At 36.6% G+C, this 26,252-nt stretch overlaps 2 protein-coding genes across 6 annotated transcripts in view; one reads left to right on the top strand and one right to left on the bottom strand.

The window, feature by feature from the left end:
- IRAG2 (inositol 1,4,5-triphosphate receptor associated 2) overlaps positions 1 to 5,140 on the top strand; it is a 118,316-nt gene extending 113,176 nt beyond the window's left edge. Inside the window, exons 36-40 of the mRNA XM_072650555.1 lie at positions 1,971 to 2,033; positions 2,146 to 2,195; positions 2,450 to 2,551; positions 3,712 to 3,819; positions 4,591 to 5,140. Of these exons, the coding sequence (XP_072506656.1) occupies positions 1,971 to 2,033; positions 2,146 to 2,195; positions 2,450 to 2,551; positions 3,712 to 3,819; positions 4,591 to 4,834 (567 nt within the window). The 3' untranslated portion in view covers positions 4,835 to 5,140. The remainder of the gene's footprint in view (positions 1 to 1,970; positions 2,034 to 2,145; positions 2,196 to 2,449; positions 2,552 to 3,711; positions 3,820 to 4,590) is intronic.
- DNAI7 (dynein axonemal intermediate chain 7) overlaps positions 3,952 to 26,252 on the bottom strand; it is a 79,450-nt gene continuing 57,149 nt past the window's right edge. For 4 of the 5 annotated variants that reach the window (XM_072653468.1, XM_072653469.1, XM_072653465.1 and 1 more), the window contains 7 exons: positions 24,173 to 24,257; positions 18,784 to 18,953; positions 14,672 to 14,831; positions 13,666 to 13,880; positions 11,213 to 11,380; positions 8,235 to 8,348; positions 3,952 to 5,612 (listed from right to left, as the gene is read on the bottom strand). In XM_072653468.1, the coding sequence (XP_072509569.1) occupies positions 5,337 to 5,612; positions 8,235 to 8,348; positions 11,213 to 11,380; positions 13,666 to 13,880; positions 14,672 to 14,831; positions 18,784 to 18,953; positions 24,173 to 24,257 (1,188 nt within the window). In that variant the 3' untranslated portion in view covers positions 3,952 to 5,336. Of the gene's footprint in view, positions 5,613 to 8,234; positions 8,349 to 11,212; positions 11,381 to 13,665; positions 13,881 to 14,671; positions 14,832 to 17,605; positions 17,688 to 18,783; positions 18,954 to 24,172; positions 24,258 to 26,252 lie in introns of all 5 variants that reach the window. The other variant, XM_072653466.1, reaches the window with a different exon arrangement.

Below are 26,252 nucleotides of genomic sequence, written 5' to 3'. Positions count from 1 at the left end.
TTGCCATACTATTTATTCCACAGTGTTCTGGTATAAACTATCTTTTAATCTTATCAAATACATAAAAATCTGGATAGCATAAAATTATAGACTATTTGAATTTGAAAATTTGAGGAGACCTTGGAGGCCATGTAGTAGAATATTTTCATTTTGCTAAAATGAAGCTACTGAGGGCCAGAAAAGTTCAGTAATTTGCCTGAGATCAGACATCTAGCTTAGAGCCTGGTCTAGGATTTAGGTTTTCTGACTCCCAATCTATTCTTCTTTTCAGTATATGCTGATACTAAGAAAATTATGGGGTAATTACTTGTTTCATAAAATTATTCACAAGAATATTACATTAAGTAATAAGTTCATTGAGTGTATTCAAATGACTATTAAATTTTTACTTAAATGTTACTTTTAAATAACATGTCTTGCTTACATAGAGTAGATAGATCAGCATGTGTTTAAAATGTACAGTGGGAGAGGGTATTGGCCTTAGCATCAGGAAAACCTGGATTCTAAGTTCTGCCTTTGGCACATAGAAGATATATAACTATAGCTAAGTCTTTTAAGTTCTAACATGGCCTTAGGTAACTCTATAAAAGTTGGGAGATTAACTGACAACCTGCACCAGGGGGGGAAATTCCACACCAGGAATCCCCTATAAACTATGGAAGTAATAGTTTTGGAATAAAAACAGATTAAATAAATAAAACAAAACTCAATTCCAAAGATGTCAAGCATCCAAAAAACAGGGTACACAAGAAAAAGAGATCCACTTAAATAATGAAATAGATTCTGTTGTATATTGCTAAGATCTAACAAGTACTTAAATTATAAAATATACTCATAAAACAGTGCATCTGATTCCACAAAGCCATATATGAAATTTTACTCTTCTTATTTTATAGGTATACTTCATATATACTTCATGTATCTTATGGAAGGAAGCTTGGATTATAGCAATATTTTACAAGAGAATATCTCCTTGGAAAATATGAATCTAAACATTTTAATTACCTAGAAATCTGGAAACATTTCAGATAATTTATTTTATTTTGTAACTAGAAATTTTTCATAAATTCTTTTTTCAAAAATCAAGTTAATTTAGGAAATATCAAAATTATAAAATCTTTACATATTTTTGTTTACCTAAAAACTGACTATTTGCAAAGTTGAATGTTTCTATAAATTCTATGTGAATTTTCATAATTCTATATGAATTTAAAACATAGTAAGAAACTACAACCAGAATTTAAATGAAAGTAAATGATTAAGTCCATTTCTTTAATTTTAATGTGATTTCTAAAAAAAAAAAGATTAATTTATAATTTTGGAAATTTGCTGTTTATTCACATTTGCTAAAACAAACCCCAAACAACTTTATGTGGGATGGGGATAATCATTTCCTTATTCCTATATTAGTCAAAGTTAATTGAATATCAAGAATTTGACTTTACAGGGGTTGGGTCTATTGAAAGCTAGATAATGTCTACTTCTGTTCCTTAAAACATCAAACCCAACAAAGATAGGTAGTTGAAAACCACTAATAGTCCAAATTGCCCAGATTTTAAAACTTTCAGGATTCTTTATTCTACAATCTTCTCTGTGACTTCAAATATTTAATGGAAATATGCTCACTGCAGAGAGAAAATGTGAAAGTTTTCTTTTTGGGACTGCTACAAAAAACCTCTCATGTCATTATTGCATATGGCATTCTTCCAAAAGATGCAGACATTACACTATAAAAAATTGGGAGGCTTGGGACTTCATCACAACAAATATTCAGATTTTATTTTCTATGCCAGCTTGAAATGTGGTTTAGACTTTCACTGAAATCACTTTCAGTACATTGGAATAGATTTCATTTATCTAAATAATCTCTGGCAGTCATTAAAATGTATCACGGAGTCTTGTAATTTTAATTTTTCAAAGAATCGTAATCATGTGTGCATGTGTGTATCTGTGTGTATGTGTGTCTATAGCCATCGTCTCTTCGAAGGGTCAGCATTGCAACCTTGCCCAGAAATTTTGGAAATACAGGATTGGTAAGAAAATTCCTAAAGTTTCGCTTTCAAAAGCAAAAGTTTTCAGATAGGAAAATTTGAAACTCATTAAATTCACATTCTAATTTTTCTTCTCAAACCTCAATTACTGAAGATATCAGGAACTGAAAAAAATGACCGCTTCAGTAGGAGGTCAAGTAGTTGGTAAGTTTATAATAACTTTGTCCACTATTTGGGAAATTTATGCCTATTTTTAATTGGGTAAATTTGTATTTGAAATATGTATGGTTATACACTGTAATATTTAACTGATACATTAGTTTTGTAAAGTCAACTAGTACAAAAACTTGGTCTGTCCATGAATAAAATGTTTCAGATTTTCCTTTGGTTTTATGTGAAACAATAGCTGTGTAACTAGTTTCAGTGATGTGAAATGAGCCATATTATTTTTTATTCAGGCGTACTTTGGGATCGAAGCAGAGTGAGCACCGTCCATCACTTCAGCATTTCAAAAGTACATATTCTTGGGCTGATGATGAGGGAGAGAAATGTGATTCAAAGTAAGTAAAGTGTAGTAATGTAGTTACTGAAAGTATACATAAACCCTTCAACATAAGAATAAATATTTTTAAACTATAATGAAAAACAGATTTTTAAAATTAATATCTTCTAATAATCATGGCGGGGGGATTTGCTAATGCAATGCAAATTTATAATGTGAATGCATATGTAAACAAAAGGCCAAATTATTTGTGCTCCTTGATATGGGAATGCAATTGACTTTGACTTTACATCTTATTTTCCTTTAAAAATTAACCGAAGAAAATTTATTATAGATCCCTTAGGGACAGCTCAGACTGAAAAGAAAATGTTAAATGCCACAACCCACTCTGGTATTCTAATTCTTTGTTGCTGGACAAAGATGACTTTGAAAATTCAGATCCAATAGATGGATACTACTCAGTGAACATAATGAAATGATTTAATTTTTAAAAAACTCTTTAGTCATGATTAGCTTAGTGAAATGACAACCTCCAGTTTGCAGAATGGAGCATAGGAATCTTCAGGTTGCTTGTTCAAATCCAGTCTGTGGGAAAACAGCCATTATCAGTTTAACAGTCAGCATGGTTCCATGGAAAGAACACTGGATTTAACCTAGATGATCTCAGTTCCAGTTCCAGTTCAAGTAACACTATTTGTGAGAGTGTGGCCAAGTCACTTAAACTTTATGAGCCATAGTTTCTTGATCTGGAAAATGGGGGTAACAATAACCATATTATTTATCTCCTGGGTTTGTGAGGTTTGCAAACCATAAAATGCAATGTAAATATTAAATATTATTTTGATGCACTTTTTCTTTCCCAGAAGATCATACCAATTATTATTTGTTTAAAACTGCCAATGTTTCTATAAAATCCTTTTCCTGGTCAAGTTATTCAAAATGTTTTAAGTATTTCAAATTAATGAGGTCTTTTGGGGGGAAAAGAACTGAACCATCATGCTTTTGATACTATAAAATGTTAAGTGTGACCAAAAAATATTCTCAAAGATTTTAAAATCAAACACACAAATAAAGTTAAGAACTTGTTAGAATAATTTTGTAATCACAGTTTTCTAAAAATATGTTTTAAATCATAGTCACCTACTATAATTTAACATTATTTTCATCTTAAATGATGAACTCATATAGTCTTAAATATTAAAACTGACTTATTTAAAGAGATAAAGAAGAACCAGAACCACCTGCTGAGGAGATTTTAGAGGAAACAAGAAAGCTAAGCCTTTCTGAAAAGAAGAAAAATCAATCCAGATGGGATGTTTCTTCACTGTAAGTTGTGTATTTGCTAAAAGATGTAAATTCTGTATATGTGTATATGAAGGATTGGAGGGGAAGATGGAGGAGGAATATGTTAACCTTAATATCCTTAATCAGATAACAACACAAAACAGACAACATATCTAACTGTTGAAGTTTTATTTAGCAGAAAACTTAGCTTTGCATCACAGTCTTTTAAGTGAAGCTGTGGTCAGTAGCATGGCATCATACAAAGTGAACTTACTCAATTTCAAATTTGTCAGGGGGAGGGGAGTGCTTGAATCTTTAAGAATTAGAATTCTAGTTAACACCTGGATACATACAATAGTAATCAGAAACAACAAAATTAAGTAAGAATGAATATGCAGGGTATGATGAGAAATGGCTTAGTTTCCATGAATGTGGCTAAAAAAAGTCTCTTAAATTCTAAGTCCCCTCAGTTCTGAAAAGAAAATGTGTGTGTGTGCACATGTACAAATCTTATGGCACTATATAAATGCTAGGTATTATATGCTATTAATAGTAGTACCTTTATACTTGTAGAAGGTAAAAACCTCTTGATTTTCTTCATGGAAGAAATTTCATTTAAAGTTGTTATCTTAAGGAGAGGGTAGCAAAATAATTTGTGGCTTATTGCAATGATACAGTCAGCACTGATGTATACAGAGTATTATATAAAGCATAGCAAAGATTATTTAGTATATTTAACAAGAGTAGCATTGATAGCTGGCAGATATAATGCACTGGTATGATCAGCTTCCTGTATTTGTGGTTTCCTCATAGTTATGACATAGGAGCAACCTGGGCGTGTGATCTCAAGACCTCCTTCCAAAAGACAAATCTAACCCTCTGGATTTCTGTTGTGTTTATTGTGCTGTTTGCAGCTTTTATGAGTTTTCTCACAGGCCGATTTTTCCAAAGGCCTGTAGACGCTGCTCCTGTTGAGAAAGGGGGCTCCTGGACGTCGCTCCAACAAACTCTGTGGCCTTATACCAAACTTCAACACAATGGGCCCCCTCCAGTATAAATGGCAACATGCAACAGCAATTATATGTTGAGTTTTAAATCAACCTCTAAATCAGTCATTTTACTCTGGACAGTTGCTTTATTATTTTAGTATAAAAAGTGAAACATAGAAAACTTCCACTTTTTAGAAATGTTTCTGTCATTCTTATGTTCCCAATAATTTTCTAAAACTAAGATAATGAATATTGTTCTCTTCTCAAAGTACATAGGAAATCTGTGATTTTTAGTGAACCTCTTCGAAGAAAGTTTGTACTGTTTTATCCACTGTGAAATGTTAAAGAAATAAATCATGACAGTTTTAATACAATGGTAGTTGAAATTCTCAACATGCCTAAATGTTCTATCATAGTGCTTTCATTCAGAAATAAAATGTCTATGTAAAAATGTTAAGCAGATAACTTTAATGGGAAATTTAAGGTATACTTTTCTTTAATGTTGAGCTGAATGAATACCTGATTTTTTTTCAAGTGTACTTGATTCACCAAATTAACAATGTGTAGGCATTAAGAATAGGTTAGCACTCTAACAGAGAGTAGAAGTTTGCACACGGCATCAATAAATTGGTAGCTTGAACTCCTGATTTTCTCCATTGCTGCTTCACAAGTGAAGTCTTTGATCATGTGATACAAAGTGGAATGAAATTCAGTATCATCTTGTAATTCTTCTGAAAACGCCTCACTGAATTCATTAATCTTGAGTTTTTGTGCTCTTTCACCATTGAACATATAAAGGGACCACTCATTATCCTCAACATACTCTTTTTTGAGAAGCTCACTTGCCTACAGAAGAATGAAAGGACAAAGAATTCTAAGAGTCACAAAGTTACCATACTGCCCAATAGTGGAGGATTATGTAGACCCTTACTGACACTTGTCCAACTACCAAAGTACATCAAAAATAAAAAGTTATCTATATTCTAACTATCCAGTTATGAATTCTCTTCTCAAAACTATTTACACTCCTGGTATGAATTTGATATTATGAACATTCAGGTTGAATTAAAATGTGCCCAGCGTTAAGCTGCTGAACTTTGGTAAGATGCTGAAGGTTTTTAACTCAGACAGTTCTGAAAACGAGAGGATGCTTATTCATCCCATAATTCTGTCAGAGGTACAAGTGCCACAAACATAGCTATGATATCCATATGTAAAAGGCATATAGTTTGACTCAGTTTTGGAATCACTGTATACAAGACACAGATACCACGGACATCAGCTTTAAATAAAATGAGTTGGATCACTTGGGGATCTCAGCACAGTTTTTGACTTAGCATGGTTTTTGACAAACTGAGACGGTTTTAAGTTTGTTAAACTACAATTTTTAAAATGTTTGCAAATATTCCTCCTTTTCCTGTCATTAACAAAATCCCCTTCTAGTTTCTGGGCTCTCTGTGGTAAGGCCCTATATCCTCACCCCCCTGTCCATAAGAGGTTGCTCTTTCTCTCATGCATCCTGATGGAACAGATTAGGAGGAAGAGGAAACAAATCCCTTGTTCCCCATGTTCACTTCCAGGCTTTCCCTTGGCTGCCATCTCTTGGCAACCTTACTTCTTTTGATATTCACTCCATCCTAGCATATTACTCAGTCTAGATCCCCGTGGATATACTGTCAGTTTCCTTTCCTTTCTTTCTAAAAGAGTTCAGTATCTGGACCACAGTGTTTCTCTCCATCCCAGGTGCTGCTCCTCATACCTGGTAATTTTAACCTCCTCAACTCTCATTCTGTACATCTTCATTAACTTCAGCCAGGTGGGTAATATCATAATTTAGATCCTCAACATAACTCATAATTATGTCATCTCCACCTTTACTGAAGCTGCACTCTCAAAGATTGCCAGTAATCTCAACTATTAAACCCATTGTCACTTTTTCTCAGTCTTCAAACCTTCTGAACCTTTTCTACTGCTTTTGACACTTGCAGCTGTCCCTTCCTCTTGGATACTGTTTTCTCCCTCCTCACTCCTCCAGTCCCTCCTCTTCAGGATCATCATCTCCTGTTCACCAAGTGTAGGTATCCCACAAGGTTCTGTGGTGAGTTCTCTTTTCTAGCTATACTTTGTACTTAATGATTTCATCTGTTCCCATTGATTTATTATCACCTCTCTAAAGATAACTCCTAAATCTATGAGTCAGCTAGGTGGCACAGTGGATAGTACGCCCAGCCTGAAGTTAGAAAGGTTCATCATCTGTCACTTACATCTGTGTGACCCTGGGCAAGCCACTTAACCCTGTTTGCCTCAGTTTTGTCATCTCTAAAATGAGCTAGAGAAAGAAATGGCAAACCACCATAGTGTCTTTTCCAAGAAAAGCCCAAATGTGGTCGCAACTGAACAACAAAAATCTCTGTATTCATCCTTAACATCTCTCTGAAACTCCAGTCCTACATCAGTTGTCTGTTGACCATCTCTGCCTATGTGTTCCATCAATATCTCAAACTCATCTCCCTCCACACTCCCTTCTCTACTTCTTTAAATTCTTCAGGCTTTTCTATTTCTGTTCAAACTTTGATTCTCATCATCCAGGGCCAGATTTGGAATCGTTCTCAACCTTTCCCCTTCCCTCACCTCCTATACACAGACAGTCACCAAGATCTCTATATTATTTCCCTCTTTTGTCCCCTTTATTCACAGAGCTACTACCCTATTTCAAACCTTCATCACTTGTCTGTGCCATTTTGATAGATCTCTAATGGTTTCCTTACTTCTAATCTCTTTCCTTTTCAATCTACCAAAATAATCTTCCTGCAACATAAATCTAGCTCTGCACTCCTTTAACTTAAAGATGTTCAGTAATTCTCTTTCCTCTAGAGTAAAATATAAACACCTTCACTGAGTTTTTAAGCCCTTGCACAGTCTGGGTCCACCCTACCTTCACAGCCTTCTTTCACAATAGTTCCTTTCATATTCTCTCTGTTCCAGGCAAAATGGACTCCTACCTGGTCCCCAGACTCGGCACTGGTACAAGCCATCATGCTGTGAATGCCCTTCTACCTGATCTCTGCCTCTCAAAATGCTTATCTTCCTTCAAGGTGCCACCACGTGCCACCTCCTTTGCAAAACTTTCCCAGATTTCTTTAGTCATTAGTCCTTCCTCAAATTCCCTTCTATTTACGTATCTGAGCCCATACTTTATTTTCCCTCTCCTACCAGTAGAACAGTAACTCCTTTTAAGTTAGGGACATTTTCATCTTTGTCATTCATTTTAGCGTCTAACCCAGGGCCTTACACTTTTTAGTGGCTGAATAAATGTTGAGTTGCTTTTAATTAGAATTTTTTTCATACTTTAAAAGGATACATTAACTTTGTCTTTCCTTTTTGTTCTGCTCCTACCTAAAGCATTATATACAGTATCTTCTTTGTAATGATATTGTAGGTTGAACTTGGACTTTTTAAAAAATATACCTTAAAAACCATATTTGTAGGACCTGATTGCTTATTCCATTTACTCCAACTGAAAGAAAAGGCAGATGCCAACAGGGCCATTTGTCGATAACACTTCATTTCTACTAATGGATCCTACAATGTAAACACAAAAGGAATTAATCATATACTATAAAAATAAACATTAACACTATATTCATCACTTGGGGGAGAGAAGATACTTTGGGCAATGTGACCTACTTAGGCATATTTTGTTATACAAATAACACATTTATGTCATGGTATATCTACCCATGCTATTAGTTTTCTATAATTTTCATGAATATTTAAATTCAGATAAATTGACGTGTGCAAAATGAAAGATCTTTTTTCCCTTTCTTTTTTAAAAAATTTATTTAGTTCTTTATTTTTCCCCAGTTACACATAAAAACAATTTTTAACGTTCCTTTTTGAAACTCTGAGTTCCAAATTTTCTCCCTTCCTCCCCACCCCCATTGAGAAAGCAAAGTTATACCTGTGTAGTCAACATATCCATAATAGTCGTGTTGTAAAAGAAAACATAGACAAGAAAAAAACTCAAAATAAAGTAAAAAGGTATGCTTCAATCTATATTCAGACACCTTCAGTTCTTTCTCTGGGGATAGATAGCATTTTTCATCATAAGTTCTCAAAATGAAAGATTTTTAATGACTTGTTTTATACAGTCATTCTGTCTACACTGCACAATATGCCTTGCCTAAAGATTGGATAGATCAAGCTTCTTTTTTGTGCTAAGGGTACTTTGCCTACAGCCACAGGATTGATGGTACAGTATTCTGACAAGGAAGTCATACTAAATAGGATGCCACAATGATAAAACGTATCTATGAAGGCATTCGGCAAAATGGATAATTGCCAGCTCAAATGCAAATTACAACTCAGCTATGACATAAACAGGGAGCTGCCTGCGGCATATAGAGGGCATGCCCAGGTCACAAAGTCACACAGCACATGTCCGGGAGGAGAGCTTCTTGATTCTGAATTCTCTTCAATAATAATAATAGTCCCTATTTATATGAAGCTTTAAGATTTACAGAGAGTTACATATTACTATATTATTAGTATTTTCCTAATAAAGACGAGGAAATTGAGTGACAGAGGTTAAGTGACTTGTCCATCGTCATACAATTGGTGTTAGAGCTTTGACACAAACCTTGGTTTCTTCTAAATCTAAATGCAATGAAATTTCCATTCACCATACCACATCATCTTTCTAAGCCCACAGGATTATAACACTTAAAGCTGGTTCCCGGGGAAGGAAATCAGTTTTAAAAGCCTTTCTCATGTTTATTGGAGCAGTTTCTATCTATACTCCCACATGCACGCCTGGTGATGGAGATGACATATACCCATTCCTAGGGCTTACAAGTATTCCAAAGGCATTTACCAAATCCCACCCTTAGAGGGCAAATATCACAGACCGCAGATTTAAAACCAGAAGAGAGCTTAGAGGCCGACAAAAAGCACCCCCTCACTGAACAGAACATCCTGGGGCAGAGAGAGATGAAACGACAGCTCGTAAGTAAATGTCTAAGCCCTAAGGCAAGAAGGGAATTCAAGTCTTCCTGACTCCAAGCCCCAAACTTACCACAATGATCTTAGTAGTGATGACAATAGTAATAAAAATAGCTAGCACTTCAAGGTTTGCAGAGTGCTTTATCACTGTCATCTCATTTTGTCCTTGCAACTACCCTTGGAAGAAGAGAGGCAATATTAGTGTTTCTCCCCCGGGTGCAGAAGGCTTGGAGGACAAAGTACCGAACTCCTCCCGGTGCCTTCTTTAGAGAGGGAGAAAACAACTGTCTGATGTTCTGCTGATTTCAGCTCTACAGAAGATGCTTCTGCGCTGGCTACACTCTGGTGACTCCCCCTGCCCCTCACATGCCCCCATCCCAGGTCTGCCCCCTCCCCCCTTGTTTTCCTCTGTCCTTGTTCTGTTGTCTCCCCTGTTAGGTTGGAAGGTTCTTGAGGGCAGGGAGTTTTTTCTTTTATTAATTGTATCCCCCAGCATTTAGCATGGTGCCTTGCACATAATAGGTGCTTAATAAATGTTTATTGGATTGGATTATTATTCCCATTTTACAGACAAATAAACTGAGGCCCTGAGGGATGAAGTGTCTTGCCCTATGGCAAGAAATGTGGGTCACACAGTAAGTATCTGAGGTCATATCTGAATCCAGGACTTCCTGACACCAACATGGCTGCTGTTGTCCACTGGTTGCAGGCTTGGATTTCTTGAGTGTGGCGATTTAACTGAGGCCAAGTTTTACAGAACAAATCCTTTTTTGAAAAGTTTGGATTCAAGCAAAGGACTGCACCTGAGGACCGAGAGGGTCACATGTTGCACCCCTGACCTAGCCTCTGAATGCTTCCTCTGATGTTTTCTGGGTGACTGGATAATTTAAGGCCTCTAAGACTGTTTCCTCACTAATAATATAGGGACAATCATACCTGTAAAACTTCCTTCACATGGCCTGGAGGCTCTAATGAGGTCATGGGCTTATGGCACTTTGCAAACCTTTAAGCATCATATGTCATTTACTATTATTGTACATGTTTGGTTCATACCTTACATGGCTAAGTGGGGATGGTCTGGATTTTTTCATACTAAACGCCTTTGATGGGACTGTGTATTTTTATTAGAGGACTGAGCTTCTGAGAAAAGGAACTGTTATAGTAACAGCATTTAGAGGAAACACTGGGAAGTTACAGACCTGGACTAAGTATTTAATCCTGTCAATGATTCCCATCTAGTAGAAGATTAAAGATTAAATTAAAGATTAAAGACAAGCAGAGTTTTCTTTATTTATACCTCCCTCTCTTTCTATGCCTGGACAAGTGAGGCTGTCAAATATTCTTGAATTCCTTAAAATATGAGCATGTATACATGTATATATACATATGTAAAATGTTATATTCAGAATCAGCAACGAATTCAATTTTAAAAGAACTATTTTTACCTTGTCGTTCACAGCAACATAAGCATGAGAGTACTCAGATGGGAAGATATTTAATCCAGTCGCTTTCATAGCAATTATTAAAGACGTAAGATTCATCCATTTTCCTAACAAATGAGAGAGCTCATAGTCACCACCTAGCTCAACGGCAGCTAGCATACACTGGTTATCCTGTTTTCAAGGGGAAAAAAAAATATTTTTTTCAAAATAAAATACACTCCAAAAAAGAATAAGCTTATTTGAGAAAAATAATTTACATTATCTTAAAAGTTTTAATGAATCTTTTTTAAAATCTCATTATGCTATTTCTAATCTTCTAGTTCCAGTTCTGCCACTGATTGTGTGGTCTCAGGAAAAGTACTTAGATTCTCTATCTATAAAATGATATATAAATCTATGAAATGATAAACTTAATAGGTTATAATAAAATAGATAAACTTAAAGGAACCCTCCAGCTTTAAATTCTATGATTTAACTAATAGGAATTGATCTACTAAATTATATGTTGTGTAAAATTTTGAATATTTAGCTAAAATAGTCACTCCAATGGAAACCATTTTTTAAAATGTCCAATTCTATTAAATTTTAACACAAGGTTTTAAGTTATGGTCAAGTTTCTCGAGTGCATTGATTGTGGTAGGAGGTTCTTACATAAGAGTTCCTAATTAAATGAAATAATAGATCTGGACCACCATCCTTCATGCCATGCCTGCCCCAGCCCACTCCATTCCCCCCCAAAAAACCTATAATAGTGATAAGGAAATTTATCCAGTTCTAAATATAGGTAAACTGGAAAATATGTCTATTATTATCCTACTCAACTGGAAGTTGAGCAAGACTTAAGTTTAATGTCTCACAGATCTTTCGGCTAAATTCATGTAGTGTGTAATGTCACAGATACAATTTCTCTTTGATGGGCAATATGGGGTTGGCTGTTGTTTAGTCATGTCTTACTCTTCATGACCCCATTTGGGGTTTTAACCTGGGTAGAGATATTTTGGAGTGTTTTGCCATTTCCTTCTCCAGCTCTTTTTACAGATGTAAAAACTGAGGCAAACATGATTAAGTGACTTGCCCACGGTCACACAGCTAGTAAGTGTCTGAGGCACTCTATCCACTGTGCCACCGAGTTGCCCTTATTTTAGGGTTAATTGTAAAGTAAAGCAACTTTAAGTTAGAGATTTCAGTCATAAGGTTGAGAAATCAGACTACTTCTTTAAGGGAAGCTAGAACAGAAACAGTTCTCATTCATTATTTTGTTCTCTTTTTTAAACTATTTCATTAATGCTCTTTTCCTTTCTATATCACACTCAGTTTATTCCTATTATTGGGAAATGACTAAACAAATTGTAAAATACGAATGTGACAGAATAGAATATTATTGCGTCATAAAGAAACAATGAAGTAGACAGTTTCCCAGAAAACTTGGGCAGACCGAAGAACCTAAAAGAACTAATGCAGAATGAAGTGAGCAACTAGGAAAACAATTTATACAATGATAACATCATTGTAGAGAAAAACAACTCTGAACAATTTTCATATTCGGATCAGTGCAGTAATAGCCATTAGTCCAAAACAACGAAGATGAAATATGCCATGCGCCTAACTGCAGGGCTAGCTCTCTATCCACACTGTACCACCTAACTGCCCCAATTCCAATTTGGGATAGCTCAAATTGTATTAATTTTTTTTTCCTTTCCATCACACCAAAAATGTAACACTCTACTTCTACCTCTTGTTTCTACTTAGGTGCTCAGAAACCAAGGAAAATATAAGTAAACTGACAGTTTTCATTCTTCTACATGACAAATAAAGCTAAATGCTTCTTCCATTTGAAGAGTTAAATTGTCACTAAGACAAGTCAAGGAGTTATTAGCTGCTTTGCTTTCAGCAAAGAGTGAGGATGGAGGTGTGGTAATACATTTTTCTGATGACCACTTTTATATTGTTTCTCTTATGTGATACCTTTAGATATGCTGAGGCTCATTCATGCCCACCATGAACTTCTCCACTGCCCCTAAATTCAATTCCTTAGAGTCTATGGTATTATGGTAATCTGTAACTCAAAGCCATATGTCAGCACTGGAAAGATACTGGGTTCTTAAAAGATGGCCCTTTGCTTCAGAGAGAAACTTTGGATGATTAAAACAACCATGTATTCCTTGGGAAATCCATAATCTTCCTCTTAGTCAATTCTTGACCCAGCTCATTGTCACTTTCTGAAGTCTGTCAAAGAACTTGGACAAAGTCTATGGATGATTGTCTAACTTATTAAATTCTATCACTATAATAATTTCTAATTCATAAATTCTGAATGAACACTTTTAAATGGGATTATAAAAAAGTAACATCTTTAAGCACAAAGCACAAACAATCACAAGCTAGGCACTTATATCCATTTTATAACATAAATAAAAATACCTTAACATACAACTTTTAGGCAGATAACAATTTACCTTAATTTGTATGTCAATATCGGTAAATGTTGTAGTAATATTTAAAATTGCTTCATTCAAATGAAGTGGTCTCAGTTCCCATGATTCATATGGCATATGAATGTGAGTATCTTGAATCAATGTGATAGGATGAACAGACTCCAAACTTAATGCCAAAATCTTTTCCTTCATGTTGTAAAAGAGGCTAACAAAGCCATCAGTTCGCCAACCTTTGCCTTTATAGTGGACAGGGGAAAAATTACATGAATTTTTCATACAAAATAAATTCAATAGAAATTGAGGAGCTCTGAAGTGGCAGAGTTTTCCGACAGAAAAATTCTCTATTGAGAAAAAAGCATTTTCCTTAGGAAATGAAATAGACACAAATCCTATCACCTTCCATGTTTTTATTCAGTTGCTATTATATGTGTGTTAACATTCATTCCATCAACTTCTGAGTACATGGTGTTTTATAACACAAAAGCAGGGATGAATTCATTACATGTCACCACCATCACCTGTGTGAGGTGGCTTCTTTGATACTGTTGCTGGAAGTGCAGACATTCTACCATTAGATTACGTAGCAGGACAGTAAGGCTGTCATTCCAGCATAATCAAAATGGTGAAATAAACCAATTTTATTACTCTTGTTTTTTAGAACTTTATTATTAACACATAATCATACAACTAGATATTGATTGCTACCATGTTAAATTTAATATGTATTTAAAAACGAGAGAGGACAGAAGGGAAAGGAAAGGGAAAGGGGGGAAGGATGAAAATGTTACTACCATCTCCCTTTTACAGATGAAGGAACATAAGGAGATAGAGTGACTTGCTAACAGTCACAAAGCTTAGAAATTTTAAGAGACAAGACTTCAGTCCTGGTGGGTGCAATTTCCATTCCCTTTTCTTCCCCCATATAATTGCAGTCCTAGAATTGGTTCCACATATTTTGCAAACTTGATTCTGAATGAAGCACTTATCTTTTCTTACTCTATTCCTAGGTGTAATTTCATGACTGTACCTTCTGAATCCCACCATGCAACCATAGGTTTCTCGAAAAACACGACACTATTATTCATTTCAATGACAATCTCGAGAGGTGGATAAGAGTTTTCTGTTTCAGGAACATCATCTGTGATCTCTGGAGGATACACGAATTCCTGTAATCCTCCACCGATGAGCTTTACAAAAAAGACAAACATGGAATTTCTAAATATTAGAAATAGTATTAGATCTGATAGAGATCAATGTCTTAAATGTCTTACAAAAGATGGCCATAAAGTTACATTGGGGAGAGTTAAAACTACCGAAAGCCCAAACTTCCTGTTGTCCAATCCTCAGTTTTCTCATGGATCCAGCAGTTAGGGCCAGGGAGTGGCCAGGTAGCTGACCTTGGAGCCAAGACACTGTAGGGTTCAGTGCTGCTCCTGTCATTTCACCTCACGGTGCTCCCTGAAGACTCCCCTGAGACTCTATGCTGCAGAGAAGGTGCTGGCCTACATTAGTAGACAGAGTCTCCTCAGCATGAGCAACATGTGCTCTGTGCTTATCCCTATCTGGTCTTCTTGCAAATATTTAATAATTGGCTGTTATGTACAAGTGCTAGATGCTATGGACAATTCAAATAAGTAAAACACATCACCACATATAGGGAGAAATGGGATATATTCAGGGAGGTGCTGGTTCTCCAAAAAACATACAGATAAACGAAGTGCACACTTCTAAGTTTAATCTGTATTATGAACTTCCTGTCATCACTTTCTTAACTTAGACAATAAATAAAACAATAAATCAAGTCCTGATTTGTAGCATTTGCTGATTCCCCACGGCATAAATGCTCATTTTGAAAATTTAAGTCAGTTCTTTTAAGTTGTTTTGCAGTGGCTCCAGAATACACACACACATGCACGCATGCACATATATAGTTAGTATATATATGTGTAGAAAGTATATATATATATATATTATATATGAAGTACAGTCTCTTTACCTCACTTTAAAATCTTTCCCACAATCAGACCCAAAACTACTTTTCTAACTTTACTCACACTACTTGCCTTGACATAGTCTATACTAGATGGACTGTCCTGCTTACAGTTTTATGAGCACAAATTCTACTTTTATTTGTCTGTGAATTTTTCCATGACATTTCCTATATCAGGAATGTCTTTTTCTCACATCTATACTTATGTAAATCCTATCCATTCTTCATGACTCAACTCAAACACTACTTCCTCTAGGAAGACTTTCCTAATCTCCCTAGCCAGAAGCAACCAATCCATCAAGCGACAACCACTTATTAAGCACCTCCAATATGCCAGGCACTTTCTAGTCATAATACAAGTACAAAGAATGAAATAATCGTTATTCACAATATTCTTACATTGTAATGGAAGAGAAAGTACCTATATAAATACATAACTACATGCTTACTTAAATATGTTTGTTTATCTATATACACAGAACATGAAAATAAAGTTAATAAATACAAATATATACAAAGCAGTTAAATATCCAGTAGTTTGTGAAGTGGGCCATTAGCAATTAAAGTCTTGTCTCTTGAGACTTCCAAGCTATGTGACTGTTCAAAAAAGCTTCCTAGAGAACCTTTGTCTTCCACTGTATGGTACCACTAGTAGTACCTCCAAGCAGCCTTTGTAAGGATGCTCACAGGAGGATCTTACTGTATAAAAGTGAAGCCCACTACCACCCTAAAGCAATCAATCAAGAGGATTTATGAAGTACTGTTTAGTGTGCCAGGCCCCATTCTATGGCGTGGGGATCTAAGTACAAAGGATGAAAAACCTCTAATGTAAGCAGGAGCTCACATTCTAATAGTGAACTCAGATGGAATTCTGTCCTTCTCCTATGTACTTACATGCTCAATTATATTATAGTTCTTTGTGAATATGGCAGGTTATATCTATGCCCCAAATAACAAGCTTGGCTTAGCCTGGAAGTGTGAAGTTTCTAAGGATGGGAATGCGAGAGGTGAGGGGGAGAAGAATTGGAGACGGGGGAAGAGGGGAGTTGAGCCTCTGCAAAAGAGTCAAAAAGCAGCTGGGATAGAAATGACATGGATACAGCAAGAAAGGAGACAGGTGCTAAGTAAAGACACAAGAGAAAAGAAAATAAATGGAAGATAAGGCGAGAAGAGTTTGATCCATCTCTATTTCTGGTTATGAGGCTGCAGTGTCTCTAGCTAAGAGCTGGTTTGCAAGTCTGTGTTCGTTCATTTCCAAGGAGGATGATGACATCAGAGAGATGATGATGGGACTTGCACTTGGCTTTGTTTTGAGTGAGAGAGGGCTGTGCAAGGTCACCAGTCTCACTTTCCCCTCCTGAGCCATCTGGATTCAGTGAGCCCTCCCTCATTCAAAACAGGATTGGGCACAAGTCATGTCATCATTTCTCTGACGTCATGGTCTTCCAAAGCCAGGGACGAGTACAGACCTGTGAGTGGACCGAGCTACCTGCATGGGAACCCAGCCAGCTGGATGGCTCAGCTCATCTGCTCCCTCTGCCCCTCCCCCCCCACCTTCCTTCTCCTCTCCAAGTGAGGGTGAATTTGGATGGCCAGGGGATGACCAGTTGGTTTGGGGTTTGCTGACTAGATTTCTTTCATTCTCTTTCTTTCTCTTTTCTTTCTCTCTTCCTCTTTCTTTCTTTCCTTCCTTCCTTTCTTTCTTATGTTCCCTTCTTGTCTTTCCCAAAGCCTTAAACCCAGTGCCCCCTGAAGCCCATACATTGCACAACAATGGGTCCTTGCCCAAGCTCTACTTAATAGCTGTTTTCTGGACCCTCCTGGCTTTAGAGTGATTGTCAGTAGTGGCTGTTGTTCTTTCCTTCCCAGCTTGATTTACTTATTGTTTTCTTTTGCTCATTATGGGGGCCATTCCCTGATTGCTTCCGAGGCTTATTCACTGAATGGCCATACCTCACTTTATGTGAGTACCTGAATAGGCCAAGGTCTCCCATTGCATCTTGGGCCTTCTCCAGTCATCCTGATGAATAGCTAGTAACTGGATCCAGATGGCCTAGGAGGGAAAGTGAGGCTGGTGACCTACACAGCTCTCCTTCACTCAAAACAAAGTCAAGTGTAAGTCATGTCATCATTTCTCTGACGTTATGGTCTTCTTTGAAAATGAAGGACAAACACAGGTTTGTGAGACCGAAGCTGAACTGCTCTGAGGCAAATACAGGTCCTTGTAGCTGTTGGTGAGTCTGTTTAGTCTTGCAATTGAGAGAAGCCTGCTACAGTCAAATTGCCCCAACTTGAGTTTCCTTAAATCAGTCAGTCAATATTTATTAAGCCTTTGCTATGAGCCAAGAATTGCACTAAGTGCTAGGGATACAAAAAAGCAAAACAGTTCCTGCCCTCAAGGAGCTTATGTTCCAGTGCAGGAGACAACATATAAATAACAGGTATATTCATTTATTTACAGAGATGATAGAGGGTCATCTCAGAGGGGAAAACATTAGTATGTGAGGGGACCAGGAAAGGGAAACCAGGACCAGATAGATAGAGATGAACATTAAATCCATAGAAGCTGATGAAGTCACCAAATGAGAAAGGGCTCAAGACAGAGTCTTGCTAAACCACAATTAGTAAATGATTTAAAAAATAGGAGATCCATGATGATCCATATATAGGAGAGGTCAGACAGACAGGAAGAGAATCAAAGGAGATCAGTAACATTAAAACCTGCAAAATATTTTAAGTTTAATGAATAGTAATATCTTTCTAAGTGCCCTCTTCACTAAAATTACATTTAGTCTGGGCTACATACACAACTACTTTGAGCTTACACAGAGTAGGTATATCATAATTAAATGAATTAAATTTTCTGATGAATAAGTTGGTCAAAAAAAGTGTAATCAATAAAAACATTCTGTTTATCCATCTATAATATATTCTAAGGATTAAAAATTGGGTTAACAGCATGTGTTAGATTTGACTTTATAATTTTCTCTTCTGACAGATTTTCCATTTAACATTTTATTTATATTTTTAGAGTCTGTAAACGTAAACACTTTTTTTCCTGTATGTGCTATTATGTTAGGCCCTTTAAGTAAAGGTAAAAATGAACAGGATAACTTTTTTAAATGATAGTGTTCCAAGAATCTACCTACTTCCACAATGGTCCAGCCTTTTACTTGTTTACACTGTGGAGGAAGCTGCAGTATATTCAAATAGTATATTCCACCCAGGGGCGTGAATCCTTTTAAGTCCACTACATCCTCATCAACAACAGCTTCAACAATAACTTCTGGTAATTTCTGTGGTGATGGTGCCACTGGACCTAAAAGTTGATCATATTCTGAATTAACTGAGGTCCTGAATATTTAAAAAATTATTTTCTTGAGAAGATTATCAAAAGATTACGAAGATACTGTAAATGAAATAATTCGGATTTAAACAGTTACTAATATTACAGCTTTTTAATGGGTTAAATGCTCAGAAATCACAATCTTCTGTATTTTAGCAGTTTTTAAAATTTTGAACATACTGAGGCATCCCCCAAATTAGCAGAATTTCAAACTGGTCAGATAAATTTATTTAAATCAAATTTATAAATCATTGAAGCTCTGTGTAGATTCAGCAAGATAAAGCATGCATTGTAAAAAATAAATAAGAGAAGGATTGGATTAGACACTCTCTAAAGACCATTTCTTTGCTTCTCAGCTAATAATCACAGAAAATTTGCAAGGCTGCCTAAAGCATTCAATTTTTTTTAACGCTTTTTATTTTTATATCACTCATGTACATATAGAGACCAACACAGCAGCCCAGTGAACTTTTCCTTGTAACTAAGAAAAAAATCAGTAAAATCAGCTGATGCTGTCCAAGTAGCCTTTGCAATATTCTATACCCATAGTATCTCATCTCCTCCCAAAAGGAGAAAGCCATACTTCCTCATCGCTTTCTCAAAGGACAAGTTTGATCAACTACCGAGGATGCAGCATTATTTTTTTTAATTAATTGATTCTAGAATTTTATTTCATTATTCCTGGCTTGTGTATTCTCTTAGAAAAGGCTAATTTTAAAAAAATTAATTAATTTATTTTTAGTTTTCAACATTCATTTCTACAAGATTTTGAGTTTCAAATTTTCTTCCCATCTCTCCCCTTCCCCCGCTCTGAGATGGCATGCATTCTGATTACTCTTTCCCCAAGCCTACTCTCCCTTTTATTATCCTCCCCTCTTATCCCCTTCCCCTTTACTTTCTTGTAGGGCAAGTTAGATTTCTATATTCCATTGCCTGTATACCTTATTTCCTAGTTACATGTAGAAACAATTTTTTAACATTTGTTTTTAAAACTTTGATTTCCAAATTCTCTCCCCTCTGTCCTCCCCACCCACCCTCACTGAGAAAGCAAGCGATTCAACACATGTTATACATGTGTAGGTAATAGGTTATACATGTATGCAGAACATTTCCATAATAGTCATATTGTGAAAGACCAGCTATATTTCCCTCCATCCTATCTTGCCTCCCAACTATTTTTTTCCTTTGATCCTGTCCCTTTTCAAAAGTATTTGCTTCTGACTACCCTCTTCCCCAATCTGCCTTGTCTTCTATTATCCCACCCTCTTATGCCCTTCCCCCCTACTTTCCTGTAAGGTAAGAGTGTGTATGTCATTCCCTCCTTAAGCCAAATCCCATGAGAATATGGTATATTGATTCCTTCTAACCTACCCCCTCTTCCCCTCCATTGTGAAACCTTTTTTTTGCCTCTTTTATGTGAGATAATTTACCCTATTCTATCTCTCTCTTTCTCCTTATCCTAATATATTGCTCTTTAACCCCTTAATTTTATTTTTTAGATATCATTCCTTCATATTCAACTCACCCTGTGCCATCTATCATCTATCTATCTATCTATCTATCTATCTATCTATCTATCTGTCTGTCTGTCTGTCTGTCTGTCTGTCTGTCTGTCTATGTATGTATGTATGTATGTATGTATGTATGTATGTACGTATCTATCTATGTATCTATCTATTTATTATATCTATTTCCTCCAACTACCCTAATACTGAGAAAGGTCCCATGAGTTACAAATACCATCTTTTCAAATAGGATTGTAAACAGTTCAACTTTAATAAGTCTCCTGATTTCTCTTTCCTGTCTATCTTTTCATGTTTCTCTTGATTCTTGTATTTGAAAGTCAAATTTTCTACTCAGCTCTGGTCTTTTCATCAAGAATGCTTGAAAGTCCTATATTTCACTGAATATTCATTTTTTCCCCCTGAAGGATTATACTCAGTTTTGCTGGGCAGGTGATTCTTGGTTTTAATCCTAGTTCCCCTGACCTCTGGAATATCATATTCCAAGCCCTTTGATCTCTTAATGTATAAGCTTCTAGATCTTGTCTTTCCACAAAGGCAGAACTGTTTCTTTCCAGGTGTTTGCAATATTTTCTCCTTGACCTGGGAACTCTGGAATTTGGTTACAATATTCCTAGGAGTTTTTCCTTTAAGACTCCTTTCCAGAGGTGATTGGTGGATTCTTTCAATTTCTGTTTTACCCTCTGGTTTTAGAATATCAGGGCAGTTTTCCTTGATAATTTCTTGAAAGATAATGTCTAGGCTTTTTTTTTTTTTTATCATGGCTTTCAATAATTTTTAAATTATTTCTTCTGGGTCTATTTTCCAGGTCAGCGGTTTTTCCAATGAGATATTTCACATTGTTTTTTATTTTTTCATTCTTTTGGTTCTTTTTATAATTTCTTGATTTCTCATAAAGTCATTAACTTTTATTTGCTCCATTCTAATTTTGAAGGAATTATTTTCTTCAGTGAACTTTTGGACCACCTTTTCCATTTGGTCAGTTCTGCTTTTTAAGGCATTCTTCTCCTCATTGGCTTTTTGGACTTCTTTTGCCATTTGGGTTAGTCTATTTTTTAAGGGGTTATTTTCTTCAGCATTTTGGGGGTCTCCTTTATCAAACTGTTGACTCAAGTTTCATGATTTTTCTTGCATCAATCTTACTTCTCTCCCCATTTTTCCTCTACTTCTCTTACTTGATTTTCAGAAAACCTTTCTGATCTCTTCCATGGCCTGCAACCAATTCATATTTTTCTTGGAGACTTTTAATGTAGGAGTTTTGACTTCATTGTCTTCTTCTGCTTGTATGTTTTGATCTTCTTTGTCATCAAAGTAAGATTCTACAGTCTGAGTTCTTTTACAATGTTTACTCATCTTTCCAGCCAAATACTTGACTTTAGGACTTTGCTTCCAGTGGGGGTGGGGGTGCAGGTGGGTGTCCCAGGTTTCAGAGATTTTGTATCAGCAGCTCAGTCTCCCACCGTCTGTGGGCGCAGAGCTCCAGAAGCAGCCTCTGCCACTGATGTTGCCCCTGGCTGCTGCCATCACCACCCTCACCACCTTGGGGATTCAGGCCAGATCACTCCCTACATCTTTCACCCAGGTCCCACAGAGTTTTGCCATTGACCATTTTGGCAATTGGAGGTTGAGGAGTCAAGAAACTGACACAGCTGCCAATGATTCAGTCCCCTGAGGCCTGCTCTGGTCCATCTGTGCTGGTGTAGCCCACACCAGACTGCACTCCACTCCCTTCCTGGTGTGAAAGACCCTTCCTGTCAATCTTCCAGGTTGTCTTGGGCTGAGGATTTGTTTCACTCTATTATTCTGTGGGTTCTGTAGGTCTAGAATTTGTTTAGAGTCATATTTTACAGGTATTTGGAGGGCTTTGGGGGAGAGCTCAGGGAAATCCCTTTAGTTTGCCATCTTGGCTCTGCCCTCTAAAGGGTTCAATTTTAAACTTTTTTTCTTTTTCACTTTTTTGGTAAATGAAGGTTACAGTTGGTTTTAATCTGTGGAGACCAGGCACTTAATTAAAACTCCTAAGGAAGCTTTTAATTGAACCACATGAGGTATGCGACCTTCTCACCACTTTGGTCCACTCTCCTCTCTCCTCTCATCTTTGGTTAATTTTGTAGTCATCATTTCTTGGAGGGCAAGAAAGAATACTGTCCCAAAATGATCCTCACAGAATGAATGTTAGCTACTTTTAGAACATGTTACAACAACAGTGTTCCGTTGAGAAAAGTTTGCTGCGTAAATCAAGTCATCATAACCTAAAAGATGAGTCATTTGGTTATAAGAAGCTTACTTTATTTTTAAAAATTATGGAATGACTATAAAGATGGTAGCATGGATAAGCAGAAGGAACATGACACTGTTAAAAATACTGGATTTGGAGACAGAGGGCTTCTTTTCAAATCCCTGTTCTGCCATTTACTATCTGTGTGAACTTCAGCAAGTCACAACATTTCTGGATCTGTTTCCTCATCTGTAAAATGAGATGCTTGCATAAGGTCCCTTTCACTGCTCAACCTATGAACCCATGATCTTGTGGTCTCATGTAAATTAAAGACTCCCCAGTCTTTTAGGAAATTAATCCACTCATCTTTGGACCTCCTAACCTAGTATTTTGACATCTTGATTGAGGACTAAGTAAATGGAAATTTACTTATTATTATCTAATTGACAATGCTTCCCCTTCATATCCCATCTACCTTACCTACTCAGGCGATTTTGTCATATTCCTGAAACCTTGTCCTTTCTACACACACACACACACACACACACACACACACACACACACACACACACACACACACACACACACACACACACTTTCCAACTCTTGTTCTGGGGACAGTAATCAAATCACAATTATTGCTTCCTGAAACTTTATGTCAATTAACTGCCCAAAGGATCATCTCATTCTTCCTTTGACACCCCAGAGCAAACTCCTTGTTACTGGCTACTACTCCACTGGATGTGTAATCTTGCCCTATTAGAATGCATGCTTCTTGAGGGCAGACATCACTTTTTGCATTTGAATCCCCAGCACTAAAGCTCAGTGTTTGGCCCATATTAAGTGTTTAATGTTTTTTCATTCACTGATTAAAAATTTCCAAATGTGTTCTGAGGAGAGGGAAATGATGAGGCAGTGAAAGGAACTGTTATGAAAGTATACTAAATTATAGAAAAATTCTCAGAGAGAGAAACATTACAAGAAGATGTAAAGTGACTTAAGTACTCAGATACATAAATCTTGAAGGTCTTGACAATGATTCAGAACACAACCCATCTATGTCTGCCCAGCTTTGTGGCTCTTATTTACATCTTCCAATACATTCACCCAATGTGGAAAGGACTTGCCTCACTTTCTCCTGATATCACAAGGATATCAGTGGAACACCTTGGCTATCCACTTGTTGTCCCTTGCTTCTGACACAAGACCAGTTTTACACCAATCTATACACCTCCTTTCAGGTCTATATAAAAGGTCAAGTTAATTAGAGCATATTTATATATACATACAAAGATATATGACTGTCATTTTCATATTTCCAAATTATGATAGTAGTTATTTAGATGACTTCTAAGTCCCTTCCAACTCTTAATCTTATTTTGCTGAGAAGAAAAAAACAATTAAATCCATAAGCTTCCATTACTCCAAAGAATGATAATCTGAGTGCATACCTACTGAAAATAATTCAGCCTTTGATGATTTTGTTTCAGTTTCCTCTTTTTTTGCTTCAGCTTCTTCTTTCAATGTGGTAGTACTCTAGGAAAAACATATTCACAAGTAGATTAAATTCAACTCAATAAAAATTTATTAAAAAGAAGAATATTATGGGCAGGATGCTATGTTAGAAGATGGGGAAGATGCAAAAAAAAAAATAAGACATTATTCCTGTCTTCAAGAAACTTACAACACATATGCATATAGTCATAATACAAAATGGAACATGGTAAATACATAAAAGCAGTACAAACAGCTGAAGTAAATATTAATGGATACTTGAGGTCAGTTCTAGCTAAAGTTGTAAAGAATACAAACTGTTTTGGGGGTAATACCTCCAGTCCTGCTTCAGTAGCTCCCATTCCCTTTGGCAAGCCATAGTACTTGAGGATGGCTAACTACTCTTCCTCTCACAATCCTAGGGATAGCTTTGAGAAAGTACTGCTGTTCATGAGCCCCCACTCAGGATGCTCCCCACTGATTATTGGTTGGCCAGTCAGCACTAATGAGTTTTTTTAGGAAGGGATATTTACTAAGCAGATACAGTATCTGCCCCAAAACTGAGGACATCCTCTCCCCTTGCACATGCAAGGTCCCTGGGAAGAAAGGACTCAAACTTACAGAGTACATGTGACAAGGAGTAACTCATGGCTCCTAGTTTACTGGAAGCCTTTTTTCTCTTTTCATGGATTTTTCATGGAGTTTCTCTTAAACAGAACTCTTTTGGACTCAGAAGACCTATCGCTTTGTGATCTCTGTATGTCTACCTTGTCCATGATGTGTCTCAACCCTAGTGCAGACACAAAAATCAGCCACTTTTGTTTCAGCTATATTGCTTCCAGTGATGAGGTGTGTGTGTGTGTATGTGTGTGTGTGTGTGTGTATGTGTGTGTGTGTGTGTGTGTGTGTGTGTGTGTGTATCACTCCTCTACCCTTACTGCTTTCTAATATTGGAGAAAGAGGGTCTTCTTCAAAGACTGTTTTCTGCTGGAATCAATTCTGATATACATAGCTCAAGATGTAAGTCAAATTCTCTCAACCAGTCCTGATACTTGTCCTTTGTATCATCATCTAATTTCATCCAATGACTCAAAAGCACTTTGCCACTCCTAAATTAAGGACATATTAACACTTAGTTTATATCTCTGACTGATGATTCTATAACTCAAAGAAGTGCTATTAACTGATAAAGGTATGAGGTCATAAAGCATCTTATTCATTACTTTAGGGGCTCAAGAGTGTATATGCTTATGCTAGTACTTCCCAACTTCCAAAAGCATTCCTATAGACCTTCCTTCCTTCCCTTGGGTGTCCTTTACCTTTATTCTCTTGTTCCAAATTATGCCCATCCCCTGACCCTGAAACCCTGGAGTCTCATTTTCTCAGGGCCATGTGTAATGTTAATGTAAGGTTAATGGTGGGTGGGAGGAAGAGTTAAAGGTCTTCCCTGCCCAATAATAGGTTTCAATACCTTTTACTAATTTCTATTGAGTCACTGAGTCCTAGGGTCCTACCCTCCTCTGAAAAATGTATAAATACTCTGGTAGTACAGTAGATAGAGTACCAGTGCAGGAATCAGGAGGACCTGAGTTCAAATCTCACCTCAGACACTTGACACTCACTAGCTGTGTGACCTTGGGCAAGTCACAACCCCAATTGCCTCATCCTGGTCATCTCCAGTCATTCTGATGAATATCTGGTCACTGGATTCAGATGGCTCTGGAGGAAAAGTGAGGCTGGTGACCTGCACAGCCCTCCCTCACTCAAAACAAAAGTCAAGTGCAAGCAAGTCATGTCATTATTTCTCTGATGGCCTTCTGGTCTTCTTTAGCAACAAAGGATGAACACACACAAATTCTTTTGTTCATTAGGGAACTTTCCATAATATCTGAAATCCTATCACATAAGCCATGCCTATTTTGTCCAGCATGACTGATCTTGCAAGCAGTAGTAGACTGAGTGCCAAAGTATGTCTTCAGAAAACTTCAACATTCTAGGACCAAAAACAGCTTCTAGGATTTCTTAAATAGTAATGCT

Source organism: Notamacropus eugenii, chromosome 3, assembly GCF_028372415.1.
Source record: "Notamacropus eugenii isolate mMacEug1 chromosome 3, mMacEug1.pri_v2, whole genome shotgun sequence".
Classification (NCBI taxonomy): domain Eukaryota; kingdom Metazoa; phylum Chordata; class Mammalia; order Diprotodontia; family Macropodidae; genus Notamacropus; species Notamacropus eugenii.
The sequence above is the reverse complement of the archived record's forward strand: the minus strand, read 5'-3'. Positions and strand labels throughout refer to the sequence as shown.